Source organism: Cavia porcellus, unplaced genomic scaffold (genome assembly GCF_034190915.1).
Source record: "Cavia porcellus strain 051 isolate PalLab524CR breed Dunkin Hartley unplaced genomic scaffold, mCavPor4.1 scaffold_15, whole genome shotgun sequence".
NCBI lineage: Eukaryota > Metazoa > Chordata > Mammalia > Rodentia > Caviidae > Cavia > Cavia porcellus.
The window spans coordinates 11575795-11590230 of record NW_026947498.1 but is presented as its reverse complement, the minus strand read 5'-3'; the positions used below and the strand labels follow the sequence as shown (position 1 = coordinate 11590230).

Genomic DNA, 14436 nt, shown 5'->3' with positions numbered 1-14436 from the left:
CACCCCCACACATGTGTGTACCCTGACACCAGGCATGCTCTCTGTCACACATGTGCTGTCTCCATGCCCTTGGTACTGGGCTGACCTCTGTGGAGGGCCTGTGCTATGACACATGGGCCTGGAGGTTGCAGCTCAGGGTCACCAGAAAGGGCAGTATGCAGCCTGGGGCCAAGCTGAACTGGAGCCCAGTTATGCACACCCCCCCCCCCCGCCCCACTGGATTTTTACTCTTCCAGGGCCTCCAGGGTCCTCAGTCCAAGTGCCCTGGCCCAGTCACGTGCTGTGCTGGGAGCCACCACCTCCAGGTTAATAAGAAACCCACTGTGGGCGGCACCTGGGGTATAAAGACCTCGGCACCCTAGAGCAGTAGGAGTCCAGGCCAAGGCGCTGGCCATGTCTCAGCTGGTGGAGTGCGTCCCCAACTTCTCAGAGGGGCGCAACAAGGAGGTGAGGTCCAGGGCTCAGGCCAAGGAGGGGGCGGGTGGCAGCTGGACCTTGGACAGCCTGGAGGCCTTGGGTGCCTGTGTGGCCTCAGGGACTTCCTATGAAAAGGGGACCCCATTGGGGCTGGGGATTTAGCTCAGTGGCATAAGCGTCTGCCTTGCAAGTCTGTAGTCGTGAGTTCAATCCCCAGTACCAATAAAAACGAAAAAAAGAAAAGGGGACCCCTGAGGACTGACCCAGAGGATGGACCCTGGGTGGCATCCACAGGTGACCCTCTTGCTTATGTTTAACTTCCCTACCCCTGCCCATTACCATCTTTTAACCTATAAAGAAACTGAGGCACTGAGGTAGAGAGGTCAGGCAGGACCCCAGGAATGCACCCTGAGCCCCTAATCCTTTCTGGATGTTTCTGCCTTCCACTCACACCCAGGCTCCCACCAAGAGGCATGGAGGGGGAGATGGCCTCTAACCCTGGCCAGAGGGGCCAGATCCCCTCCTCCTGGGCCTGGAGTAACCCCACAGCTGTTTGACACCACCCAGCCTGTGGGTGCCCTGAATTCCTTCTTGAACTGGGGCTGAGCCTGGCACTGTCCCCAGGTGATTGATGCCATCTCAGGGGCCATCGCACAGACCCCGGGCTGTGTGTTGCTGGATGTGGACGCAGGCCCATCCACCAACCGCACCGTCTATACCTTCGTGGGGCAGCCACAGTGTGTGGTCCAAGGCGCACTCAATGCTGCCCGCACTGCCTGGCGGCTCATCGACATGAGCAAGCACCAAGGTGAGGGTGTGATTGCAGGAGTCCCTCTCAAGGTTCTGCCTGGGCCCTGTGTTCCTATGGAGAGTGGCTCAGGGATTGTATCCCACAGGGTGGGCTTTGCTCTGACTCTAGCCCTGGGGCCATGGGCTCTGATGTTCTATTCCTAGGATGGAGTAGGGTGGAATAAAGCATGAGGGGGCCTAGGCCCTGGGGTGAGAAGGACTGGGGTAGCCCCCGTGATGAAGAATGAGCTCTGCCATGTGGGTTCTGGGACCTGCGGTGTCCAGCGGTGGCTCTGAGCAGGCCTTGGTACAATGTATAGATGTAGCCCCAGAAACTGACCTGTCTACTGTGTGCAAAACCAAACAGGATGGGGGTGGCGTCAGGGGCAAAGGTTAGTGGAGCCCAAGCAGGTCAGAGGCCAGGGCACTGGCTGTTCCTAGGGAGAGGACCCAGCAGATCAGAGACTGACTGGGGTAAGAGGGGCAGCCTGAGGTGGAGGGTGGAGTTGGGGCTTTGATGTATGGCTCTGTCTGCCAGTGGGGAAGGAGGGGTACTAAGTGGACAAGGGCTAAGCATGGAGCCTGGCCAAGACCACACTGCTGCCTGGCCAGCATTCACCGAGAGGGAGATCCAACCCAAATCCTCGAGAAGTTGTGACTTGTAGTAGAAAGAGAGGTTGGTTTGCACCTGAGGTGACAAGTTGTTGAGGCCCCACTGCTGCCCTGAGTCTCGGGGACTCTGTGGTATCCTCTGGTCCCTCAATGCTGCCAGCCAAGGCTTGGTAGGGGGCTCCCAGAGCCAGCCACTGCCCCATGGCCAGTGGAGCCAGTGAGGTGGGTGACCAGGGTGTCCATTGAGCCCCGCTTGCCCCCTCTGCAGGGGAGCACCCTCGCATGGGCGCCCTGGATGTCTGCCCCTTCATCCCAGTGAGGGGTGTCAGCATGGAAGACTGTGTGCTCTGTGCCCAGGCTTTTGGCCAGCAGTTGGCAGAGGAGCTCAGTGTGCCAGGTGAGTGCCTGGGAGGGGCTCCGCTCCAGCTTCCTGAGTACCAACTGCAAAGACTTGCTGCTCTGGCATACCCAGTTCTCTGCCTTTGAAGCCCCCTGAAAGTGTAGACCATAGATGGACATGGAGGCCCACACCTGTAATCCCAGCATTCTGGGAGCTGAGGCAGGAGGAGGGTACATTTGAGCTTAACAGGAGTAATTTAGGAACTTAGTGAGATCTTGTCTCAAAAATAAAAAAATAAAGAGGTGGGATGTAGCTCAGTGCAAGGTCCTGGGTTCCACCTGTAATACAAAAAATAAAACAAAGCAAAACAAAACAAGGAACAGCCTCCTCAAAGACCCCCAAAACAAAACAAAGCAACAACAAGAGACATCATGAATAAACTACTGCACAATGCAGGAAACTGCTTTGTCCCTAACAATGGAATGAACACAAAAAGAAACCCTTATAGCCCAGCCTTGTACCATCAGGCCTGAACTCAGCAGCAGGGATCTTTTAGCCTTGCACCAATGGACATTAAAAATCTCTCATTTTGGGGTATTAACCTAATCAAGAGAATGACTAGGAACAAACATGGGGACAGGGTATGTCTGTCACCTGGACAGGTGGGAGACAGCTGAGGTCGGCCCATGTGGGTGGCACAGGATGGGGCCCACAGGCTGGGTCAGTGTTCAGGGCTGGGCCATGCACATGGGCTGTGGGCCAGCTCTGTGTCCTATGTCCCTTCATCCATGGTTACATTTGTCACATGATGAAATGATTGTAGAGGGGAGCATGAGTGTCCTGTCAATACTTTCCACACATTCCATGCCACCCTTTGTCCTGTGGGTGTCACAGGTGCCAGGACAGGGTGGGTGGAGCCCTGGCTGTGTCTATCAGCAAACAGCAGTGACTTCTACCCTTTGGAGCCCAGGCAATGGGGAGTGGGTCGCCAGGCTGGAGGCTGGGGAGGTGCCCTGCCTGGTGCCTGGGGAGTGGAGCCTCCCCCTCTCCTGACTGGTGGCTCCCCACAGTGTACCTATATGGCGAGGCAGCACGGATGGCCAATCGCTGCACACTGCCGGCCATCCGGGCAGGAGAGTATGAGGGACTGCCTGAGAAGGTGCGGAGCTGGGCCAGGAGGGGTGACCCCCTTGCGGGAAGGAACTGGGCTCCCTCTAACCAGGGTGGCTGCCCTACAGCTCAAGCAGGCCGAGTGGGCCCCCGACTTTGGCCCTAGCACTTTTGTCCCCAGCTGGGGGGCCACTGTCACGGGGGCCCGGAAGTTCCTCATTGCCTTCAACATCAACCTGCTGGCCACCAAGGAGCAAGCCCACCGTATTGCCCTCAACCTGCGGGAGCAGGGCCGTGGGAAGCAGCAGGCAAGTGTTTCATATGTCCCTGGGGCCCTGCAGCCAAGGTACAGGGTGACAGGGATGGCCACAGTGGGCAGGGGCACTGTGAGTAGGGTCCTGTCTTGAAGCCTAAGCCCTGAAGCCACAGGGTTGGGGTTCAGGTGCTGCAATAGGCCATGCTGTGATAAACACTGCCCTCTCCAGGGCCACAAGACAGCTGCTTCCTGGCCCCAGATGCCTCCTGTCCCACATATCCAGGTCCTCCTGGTGCCTCAGAGTCCACACCAGCAGGGCACAGCAGTGCCCCTCAGCATCACTCTCTCAGAGTCTAGGTCACATGCAGATGACACAGACCATGGTGAAGGAGGTGGAGGCCCAGCCTGCCTGTCCCCTCCCCAGAGACCTAGGTCCCAGGACACTGAAGCCTACTTACCTCCCATGGAGCTCCTACAAAGCAATTGACCTTCAGGGCCTCAGAGGTGAAGTCAGAACCCACTGCCCTGTGAGACAGGAGACAGTTCCCACTGGGCCTAGCCTCAGGATGAAGTATGGGCAGAGCATGGTATTCAGATGGGTGGCCACTCCTGCACCTGAGACCTCAACTTCCCTGTGAGAGACCTTTCCCTGCCCTGCCTTGTGCATCCTACTTAAGAGAGGATAGAGTGAGGAGAGAACAGCAGGGGTGGGAAGTGGCTGGAACACGTGCCTCCTCTGCAGCCAGGCCGTCTGAAGAAGGTGCAGGGCATCGGATGGTACCTGGAGGAGAAGAGCCTGGCTCAGGTGTCCATGAATCTATTGGACTTCGAGGTCATGGGGCTGCACACCGTCTATGAAGAGACCTGCAAGGAAGCGCAGGTGGGCAGGGCAGGCACCTGTGCCCCACAGCCCTGGGGCTCAGCTGCCATACTGACTCCACTGCCTGCAGGAGCTGAGCCTTCCCGTGGTGGGCTCGCAGCTGGTGGGCCTGGTGCCTCTGCAGGCCCTGCTGGACGCTGCCAACTTCTACTGCCACAAAGAAAACCTTTTTGTGTTGGAGGAGGAGCATCGCGTCAGGCTGGTGGGTGCTGGGTGGGCTGGGTACTGAGCACAGCCTGCCTGGGGGAGGCTGGGTGCTGTTCTGCACAGTGCTGTCTCTGCTGTTGCTGGCTCACGGTGACTGCTCCTTTCTTCCTGTGCTATATGGCTTTTCGAACATGAGTTTTTAATTTCATCTGAGGCTGTTCTCAGGCACCTGGAGTTAGCTTTTCCCCCTTGAAGGGCCAGCGAGAGCTGAGTGTTTGCTTTGAGTGTGGCAACTTCGTTGAAACCAGCAATTCCCAGGAGATACTTCCCCCACCTGCCCACTGGGAAGGCAGAGACATACAGCTTCTTCTCTGGATGGTGGTTTTCCTTCTCACCTTTTGTGGTTTCAATCTGACCCCTTCTCCGAAGGCTCACGACCTCTCCACTTGTGAGGGGCTGCAGCAGCGGGGCAGTGTCCTGGCCTCAGGGCTGGTGGCCTCCAAATCCACCTGCTGCGGCATTTGGCCATGAGTGACTACTCCAGTGGCCTGGTGGGCTGAGTTCACCCTGAGCAATCCCTTCACCTTCCTAAGGCATCTATGCAGAGCTCGCCTTGCAGCTTACAGATTCAACCACCCGGCTCTGGGGCCTGCAGTTTTTGTGCCCTGAAGCCTGTGTACGGCCAGAGCCCTGTCCCTTCTGCTCTTTTCAGGAAGGTGCCCTTGGCACCAGGGATGGCTGTCAGAAGCCTGGGGTTCTGTGAAGTGCTGGGCTGATTTTGATGAACTGAGTTCTAATCTCAAATGGGAGTCAAAACCACTTTTTGGATCTGGATGGAGGTCACTGTCCCTCCCACTCTAGGAACAGGGGCAAGGCTGGTCCCACACTAAGAACTTGCTAGATGTTGGGGTTAGAATCTTAGTGGGCATGGGGCACATGATAGTAAAGGGCAGCCCCTGTGTCTGGCCTGTTTCTAGTGATTGCAGGTAAGGGATTGCAACTTAGTGTGGCAGAGCCTTTCAGCACTGCTCTGGGGGTGTGTGGGCTGCCGCAGCCTGCCTTGTCCCCCAGAAGGCAGAACTGAGTAGCCGAGGGGGATCCGGCATGTGCGGGTGGGGCTGAGGCCAGGTGCCCACTTGGCAGGTGGTGAGCAGGCTGGGCCTGGACTCCTTGGCGCCCTTCAATCCCAAAGAGCGAGTCATCGAGTAAGTGGCTCTCCATCGCTGTCCCCTCCCCAAGTCCCATGCTCCTTTCTTGCCCCTCTCCTCCATTCCTTCCCTATTCTCAGAGGTCTGCAGCCTGGGGGCCACTGTGAGCCTCTCTTGGGGTCCCAGCCCTGTTCCTGTTGCTGAGCCCCTGCCCCACAGGTATTTGGTTCCCAACGACCCAGCACAGAGCTTGCTGGACTTGACCTTCCGTGACTTTGTCCGTGAGGTGGGCGCCCGCTCAGCCACCCCAGGTGGTGGCTCAGTGGCAGCAGCTGTTGGTGCCATGGTGAGCATGGGGCTGGGAGTGGCCTGGGTTGGAGGGAGCCGTGGTGGAACCCGAAAGCAAGCACCAAAAGTGTGGGATCCAAAAGAGTGGGAGCCTGTGAGAGGGATCCCATCCCATCCCCAAGACAGGAAGTCCACATACCTATCCCCAGGGTGTAGCACTGGCCTGCATGGCTGGCCAGATGACCTATGGGAGGCGCCGCTTTGAACACCTGGACACAGCCATGCGGCGCCTGATCCCACCCTTCCATGAGGCATCGACCCAGCTGGCCTCTCTGGTGGATGCTGATGCCCAGGCCTTCACTGCCTGCCTGGTGAGCAGAGCCTGGGGAGACCTGGGAACAGGTGGATCCAGGGGAAGCTGTGGCTCATGAGCCCTGCCAGCTGGGAGTCTGTGGGGAGGTGCAGACACAGGCTGTGACCACGGGAGGACTGAGGCCTCCAGGAGGTAAGCTGGGACCCAGGCCCCAGACCTGCAGGAAGAGCAATCAGAGAAGACCCTGCCTTAAGCCAGGTGAGAGGCAGAAATCCTGGTGGAGGAATGAGGATGCTGCGGATGAGCCATTAGCCTGAGTGACAAGGGGCCACATGGGCCAGGAGAGGAGATCACCATCTGGAAAAGGCCCCTGCTATGGGCTGGGGTTGGGGTGGGGTTAGGACTCTGACTGTGCTAGGGGCTGAGGTTAGAGTTAGGGTTATGGCTGGGGTTTGGGTTTAGGTGGGGTTCGGGATATGGCTCCATGTTAGGTTAGGTTAGGTTTGTGTATTGGGTTAATGTTAGGATTATGTTTGGGCTTCTTTTGGGTTACGGATTGTGGAGAGGTATGGCTTTAGAACTGAGATTGTAGTTAGGGTTGGGGTTAAGGTTCAGGTTATAGTCAGGGTCAGGTTTGGGTTTGGGTAAGATTAAGGTTAAGGTTTCGGTTGAGGCTTGGTTTTGGGTTGTGTTTAGAGTCCGGGTTTGGTTTATGGTTAGGACTGAGGTTATGCACTAGAGCTAGAGTTGGGCAGGGCTAGGGATTAGAGTTAGGGTGGGGTTGGAGTTAGGTTTTAGTTGGGTTAGGGTTAGAGTTGCTCTCTGCTCAGTGGTTGCTCCCTGCTCTCTGCTGTGTGGTTTGCTTGACTCCAGCTTGTTCTAGCAGCCTTGCCTGTGTCACATTAAATTGATGTCAACACTTGAGGTTAGGGTTCCTCATGCTTTTCGAGAATATCTGACAGAATATTGGGTACCACCTAGACCCAAAAATCCTCTGAAATTATGGCCCCAAGTAGTGCTGGTCCCTGCTCTTTCCATGCCCCCTTGTGGTCTCTCACCTCCTAGCTGGCCCCTCCCTCGAGGAGCTGATGCCAAGGGGTGTAAACCACAAGTTCTCCATGGCGTTCTCAAGCACTGTTCCTGGGCCCTGGCCTGTGCTGCCATCATGTACCCCTGGCAAGTGCTGGCACCGTAGTGCGGGACGTCAGGGTGCTCTTGGCTGCCCCTCTTTGTCCCAGGAGTGTCTTCCATCACTTCCATCACTGTCCCTTGGGCGTGCTTGCAGACACAGCTGCTGCTGTTTCAGTCTGCTTATGGTCTTTTCCTGTCAGGAGGCAATGAAGCTGCCCACAAAAACACCTGAGGAGGAGGAAAGGTTGGTGCCAGTGGTCAGGGTGGCCCCGTCAGATGGTCTTTGAATGGCCATCCTCATGTGTTAGGGGGCCCTGTGTGCTTGGCCCTGACAGGAGGCCTGGGGTCAGCGCAGGCCCTACTCCTGCCAACCCATTGTCCCCACCTTCCAGACGTGTAGCTGCCCTGCAGGAGGGACTGAGGCGGGCAGTTGAAGTGCCCCTGGTGTTGGCGGAGACAGTGTCCCGGCTGTGGCCAGTGCTGCAGGAGCTGGCCCTCTGTGCGAACCTGGCCTGCCGATCTGACCTGCAGGTATTGGAGAGGGGGGCTTTGTGTGGGCCCCTAGGACATCTCTGCCCTTCCTAATGGGCGAGCTTCCTGTGAGGTGGTAGCCAGCCTGACTTCCTTGCATCCTTGCAGGTGGCAGCCAAAGCCTTGGAGACAAGCGTGTTTGGTGCCTATTTTAACGTGCTCACCAACCTTCGGGACGTGGCTGAGGAGGCATTCAAGGAGCAGGCGAGTGGGCTGGCTCTGTGTGGGGTGGCCTGGGGGCTGCAGGACTCCGGGGCAGGTGTCGTCTCTAGGGTTGTGCCACTGTCTCCTTCCCATGCCCACCCCCATCCCATGTCCCCTGCTCTCCAGAGGCCTCCAAGTTCCAGAGACATGGGGGCCAGAGAAGCAATGGGTTCTGGGGACAGATCTTGTCAGGACCGTGGCTGCTGTGTCATAACTTTTATTACTAATATTTTTTCAGTATTATTCTTAAAGTAGATCTCATGGAACACACAATTAGCATGTTCAATTGTCCCATTCAGTGGTCTTTAGCATGCTTCTGTCCTGCAGCTGCCAATTCCAGCAAGTCCCCTGAGGTCCTCTCTAGGGAAGCCCCACCATTTTTGGACCCTGTTGTCCCCAGCCCTGCTCTTGGGCATCTTGGACAACTTTTGTGATTCAAGGCTGAGTTCTGATGTGGTGTGGTGGCCTGTGGCCTCTTGCACCCTCTCCCCACCATGGGTGCTGCCCCTCTGAGCACAGATCACAGCTGTCTTGGGGTCTGTGGGCCTGACTGTCCCTGTGCTTCTGCTCATGCTGGGGGACCTCAGAGGTGCTGCCCAGGACACCCAGGCACCCAGGGGGGGCGCAGGTCAGGGTGAAGGTAAGAGGAGTCCATGGGGTCTGGCAGCAGCAGGCCAGGCAGGCACAGGGTGACGCCACCCTTTCCTGTGTTTCTCAGACTCACCAGCGCATCTCCAGCCTCCTTCAGGAAGCCAAGATCCAGGCTGCGCAGGTGCTGGACAGCCTGGAGGCCCGGCAGGCGTGATAGCCGGCGAAGTGGCGAACAGTGGGGACCTTCTTATCCAATGAGGCCTCCAGTCCCTTTAGGATGGAGCCCCATCTTGTCCCCTGGGTCAGAAGGCGTAAAGGAAGGGAACATGGTAGGGCTTGGGTTACGGCCTATCTGGGCTCCCTGCAGGGTCAGCCTGTCACCCTTGGTCACTTGTATCCCCCCATTAAAGCCTGAACATATGATGTGCACAGGGTACTAGGGCTTGGGAAAGGGCCAGGGTAGGAAGTGGTGAAGGAGCTGTGGTGGGGCCACTGACACAGGCCCAATACAGCTGCCTGGGGCCCTGGGCTGGGACCGGAAACCCCAGGGGCGCAGGAACAGAGGCTCTGTTGGCTGCTGTGTCTTTGTGGTCTTCACAGGGCGGCATGTGCCTAAGTTGTCCTCTGGGGGCCACGCTAATTAAAGGCTCACTGCCCATCATTCCCAGCTGGCTCCTCCACACACAGCCCACAGGCATAACTGTCCTTGGGGTTCATTTTTCTTGAGCAAGTGAAACCCTGAATGTCAAGGGGACAGGCCTCACTACCTGGAAATTTAAACTCTTGCTTTGGAAAATGATGTGGTCACCTGAGGGAAGTGATAAGAAAAAGAAAATGCATCCAACAGGCAGTGATACCCACGGTGCCCAGTATCAGACTGGGGGGGCAGGAGCCTGAGCAGCCTGGGCCCTGGACGGCACTCAGGTACCTGTGTGTGAGGCCAGCAGGAGGCCCAGGGGTCCCTGAGCTCTGTGGCCCAAGGGATGCCTGCTGTGCCTTTTCCCAGGGGCACAGGGCCGCAGGCACAGAGGCTCTGTTGGCTGCTTCACTAAGGCCAAGGATCCCCCAAGGGCAGCCAGTGTAGTCCCATGGGCACTTGCAAGAAGAGGCTGGCTGCGAGCCCCATGTACAGCCATCGAGTCCCAGGGCTCTGGTATAGTTCATATTCAACTCATGCCTTTGTGCTTCCAGGTGCTGCTGGCCTGCAGGACCTGGGCCCAGCCAGCTCAACCTGTCCCTCCCTTACCCCAACCAAGGTGTCCTGGCTTGCAGTGGAATCACCTCAGGGTTGGCTTTGAGTCAGGGGTTGGTTGAAAGTACCACAGCCAATCCTGGGTACTAGTGGTCTCTTGAGCGGGTACAGCAGGTCTTTCTCAGACTCCAACTCCTAGAGAGGAGGGGACCATGGGGTTGAGAGGCTGGGTTGCTGGGGCTGGGCAGCCCCTCTGTCCTCATGATTGTGGGGACCTGCTGGGTGCCACTGCTGTGGGACAGCAGCCTCTGCAGTCTGTCAGGGCCATGCTCAGGAGCAGTGGTGGAGCCGTGGGTCCCTGTCCCTCATCCCTGCTCAAGACATGGTAATCCTGTGAAATGAATGGGAACAAGGCTGAGCCACAGGGAAAGTGGGTCCCAGATGTGCCTTGGGTCAGGGACAGATCTACCTGCTTTGCCCTGGTGGGCCACAATGGTCAGGAACTGGCAGTGAGGAGCTCAGAGCCTTGGACCCACTGTGCCAAGGGTGTGAATTCCATGGCTTGGTCCCGGGGATGCCTTGCTTGCTGCTAGAGGAGCAGGGTGTGGGATAGGCTGGGTGAGGTGGCATGCTGAGGCCCTCATCACTCTCTTCTCCTCAGGGACCTTGGTGAGGGCTGCAAGGTGTCCCTGCCTTGCCAGCTCAGTGAGGGAGCTCTCCAGGCTACTGTGTCCCTGGTGTAGCCCAAAGGCCTCCTAAAGTACCCAGGCAGGAGTAACCTCACACCATGCAGGGTGAGGGGCAGAGGCAGTGGGCTCTCATGACAGTGTCCAAGGGCCAGCTCTGCCCTGATCCATTAAGTCTGAGATGCTACTGCCTCTGCCTTAAAGGCTCTGGGTCCTGTCCCACTCTTGGTCCTCTGCTTTTTTCCTTGAGTCACAGCTGGCCCAGGCTTTTCCCCCAGGGCTTCTAGGCTGTGACAGGGCAAGATATTTTAGGACTAAGGGGTCCCACCTGTCCCTCTCCCACCAGCCAGCTCCATAGCCATGGGGTCTGCCCCATGGCTCTGCCACTAGCCTGAACCACAGCCCTTGTGTTGGTCCCATGGGGCATGTGGTGCCACCTGGGCAGGCCAGGATGGCCCCGTGGATCTGTGCCTGTCCAGGCTTCATGGATTCTGGGGCTTGGGTCTGGTGACATAAGTCACTGGTGATTCCATGGTGCAGGCCTTGTTTTGGGAAGCCTCTGCACCCACAGTGCCTGTCCTCACTAAGGGACATCCCAAGACCCCACCATGCTGGGGCCAGGGCCACCCTTGATTCTCAGCTCAGAGATGCCAAGCATGGACTCTCGCTGTCCCCATACCCCCCATGCTTCCTACAAGGCCTTCACTGTCCCCATTGTGGCTCCTCTCTTATGAGGCTCTCGGGGCTCCTGGACACAGTGGTTGTGGATCCTGGGCTCATCCCCTACCCGAGCCTCTGACCTTCTCCCAGGCTGTGTCTTTGGATGGCTATGGCCCTGGTACTGTGTCCACAGATTTGTCCACTGTTGCAGAGTTATGGGTCAGGAGCCAGGAGGAGGTGGCTACATGAGTGGAGGGATTCCCAGGGAGTGACATCTCTTCCTGGGTCCTGGGGCCAGGTGTGCACAGGGTGGATGGGGGCCACATTCGTAGTAGCTATGGCCACCTCTGCGACCCCACCAGCCCCATGCTTTTCGGGGGTATTTTCTCCAGGTGTCCCAGCTTGGTGTCATCAGGCAGTTGTGGGGCTGGGGTGCTGGGCCTGCACTGGATTCTGTGTGCACTTGTACTGGAAGGTTCTGGGCTGCAGGCTGTAGGGCTCAGGCCTCTGTGAGGACCAGAAAGAGGTAGTTTCATGGTTCATCAAGCTGTTTCAGCAGAACACATACTGGAAAATACCAAAGGGAACAGGCCATGTTAATTTGGAGGGTTCAGACCCAGGTTTTAAGAAAGGCCAGCAGAGGGAAGGACCAGTGTCTGGGGTTCAGGACTCGTGGGTAGTATTTCCCTGTGGTGGGGGGCTGGCCCTGTGCAGGAGCTGGGTCTGCAAGCAGGTGGGGAGCAGAAAGACCACCAGCACCTAACTCCTGGCCAAGAAGTCCTTCCTCAGAGCTCAGTTGGGTCCTATCTAGGAGAGGCCAACCTGGGGTGGGGGAAGGGCTCCCAGGGCTGCAGGGTCTCAGGGGCCACCCCACAAAGATGTGGCATTCAGAGATTTGTCCTGAGCTCCAAGGGCAGAGGCTATGCCTAACCTATTCTGCCTCCCTTTCCCTGTGTATCTGAGTTGCCCTCAGAATCTCCACAAAAGTGGAACACTTCCCTCAGCCCCTCCACAGGCAAAGCCTAGGGATGGGCCTCCCTGACCCAGCTCTGTCTGCCTCTCTCCATCCCTGTAACCCAGAAGTGGGTGGGGCCTTGGGAGCCACAGGACTTAGAGTTCATGGGAACTCTCTCTCCTGTATCAAATGGAGTGGTTGGATGGAGTCCTCTTTATGAAGAGGTCATAGGTGAGAAGGTCCTGTAAGAGGGCAAGGTAGGGCTGTCTGGACTGTGGCGGGGAAAAGCCTTAGGCAAGGGTTCAAAGAAGATGGGGTATGGGAAGTGCCTAATACGTTCCTGCAGGAGTTTTCTGTGGCCTGAGACAGGCTTCTTCCTAGGCCAGCACTGAATGAGGTGCAGGACAGATGGCCCACAGCTACCACGAGGGGTCTGCAGGACATGAGTGGGGAGATGGTGGAAAGGCCACGGCAGTGAGGGAATTGTGGCTTGGGCATGGTCAGCTGATGATGGTGAGGGGATGTTTGTCAGTTGACAATGTGGATGTGCATGTCAGGTGATGTTGGTGAGGGGATACTGGTGAGGGGATGCTGGTGGGACATTTGTGTTGGGATATTGGTAATGGGAGGCATTGGTAATGGGGCTCTCATGTGGATATGTTGGTCTGGGAGATGGTGGTTGGGGTATTGGTGAGGGCAAGTTGGTGTGGACATGGCGAGGACAAGGTAGGGGACATTGTTGAGTGGGTGTCAGTGGAGTGATACTGTGTGGGATGTTCAAGAGGAGATGATGGTAAGGAGCCCTTTGCGTGTGGGGATCAGTGAGGGGATGTGGGTGTATCAATGAGGTGAGGTGATGTCAGTAAGGGACAATGCTGAGGAGACACTGGTGAGGGGATGCTTCTAAAGGGACATTGGGGACAGATATTTCATTTGGGGACTTGGTGAAGATGTCAAGAGTATGACAGTGAGGGGACATTGCTTAGGAGAATCTCAGGAGGGGTTGTTGGTGAGGGATGCTGGTACGAGGACACTGTTGAGCAGCTGTTGATGAGGGGTGCTGGGGGTGTTGAAGAAGGGGTGTTGGTAAGAGGAGGCGGAGGCCTGATGTAAGGATGTCGAGGAAGGGATTCGTTGATGCAAAGTTGAAGGCAGGATTTTGAGGAATGAGTGTTGAGGAGGGGACACGGGTGAGGGCACTTGTGTGGTGACGCTGGAACAGGGATATTGATGAGCACATGTTGGTGACAGCGGTTGGCGACAGCATTTTGGTGAGGGGATGTTGCTAAGGGAATGTTTCTGTTGGGAAGCCGGGGAAGGAATGTTGGTGAGGGAACACTGGGGTGTAGATTTTGTTGATGGGATTTTAGTGTTCTGGGAAAGGCACGTTCTTGAGGAAGCATCGATAAGATGTCAGTGTGTGCATGTCAGTGAGTGGGTATACTTGTGGGGACGTTCTGGCATATTGGAGTGGGTATACTTGGCATGATGTTGGTGAGGGGATGATGGTGAAAAGTTGGTGTGTGTACCAGTGTGTGGATGTTTTGGCAGGGACACTGGTGAGGGGATGATGTGCCCAGGTCGTAAGTGAACAGACCTTGGGAGGAAGCCATGGGTGTGCTGGAAGGGACAGGTGTGTGAGAGAACATGGGTGAGGGCATGCTGCTGTGGGGCTCTTGGTAGCACTCACTTGTCTGGAATAGCTGGTAAAGGGACACTGGTGAGCAAATGGATGCTGCCAATCACTGATTTCAGACACCCCCTCTCTTGGACTGTCCTTAGCGTCCCTGGTTCTGAGGTGCATGTGCAGGGCTTGGTGTCACACATAGTGATGCCATTTTTCTTCAGAGGGATCTAGGTCACAGTTGTGCGGGATGAGCTCTGATGGGTAGATGGCCCTGTGTCCCTCTGCTTTCCCTTCCTCAGGAAGTTTTTGGTGATAGTGTGGTGGTGCAGAATGACACTCAGGGGGCAGGGACTTAAGGAGTGCATAGGTTTCTTGTTTCCTGTGAAGAGGGAAGGAGCAGAGGGCACCATAACAGTGGGCAAGCTGCACAGTCCAGAGGCAGAGGCAGAATATTAAAAATGAATGGGTGATGCCCGAGAGGGGACAGATGAGGTAACGCACAGCACTATGGGGAAGAGGGTTGCCCCCCGATCTCAGGTCTTGCATGTCAGAATGTGAG

At 56.8% G+C, this 14436-nt stretch overlaps 1 protein-coding gene across 6 annotated transcripts; it reads left to right on the top strand.

Annotated features, from left to right (window-relative positions):
- The first annotated feature begins 331 nt into the window (after positions 1 to 331).
- Positions 332 to 9180, top strand: Ftcd (formimidoyltransferase cyclodeaminase). 6 transcript variants are annotated; one of them, XM_023562109.2, is made up of 14 exons: positions 350 to 447; positions 1042 to 1225; positions 2087 to 2215; positions 3229 to 3317; positions 3397 to 3576; positions 4267 to 4404; positions 4475 to 4606; positions 5695 to 5756; positions 5919 to 6045; positions 6197 to 6358; positions 7632 to 7675; positions 7824 to 7962; positions 8071 to 8166; positions 8905 to 9180. In XM_023562109.2, exons 1-14 carry the CDS (start codon positions 394 to 396, stop codon positions 9013 to 9015), a joined length of 1647 nt encoding a protein of 548 aa, XP_023417877.1. In that variant the 5' UTR covers positions 350 to 393; the 3' UTR covers positions 9016 to 9180. The 6 variants fall into 6 exon arrangements, with proteins under 6 accessions (XP_063080743.1, XP_023417877.1, XP_003463208.1 ...); XM_003463160.4 differs by having other exon boundaries at positions 8885 to 9180; XM_063224672.1 differs by having other exon boundaries at positions 3397 to 3580; positions 4271 to 4404; positions 8885 to 9180.
- The last annotated feature ends 5256 nt before the right edge of the window (positions 9181 to 14436 follow it).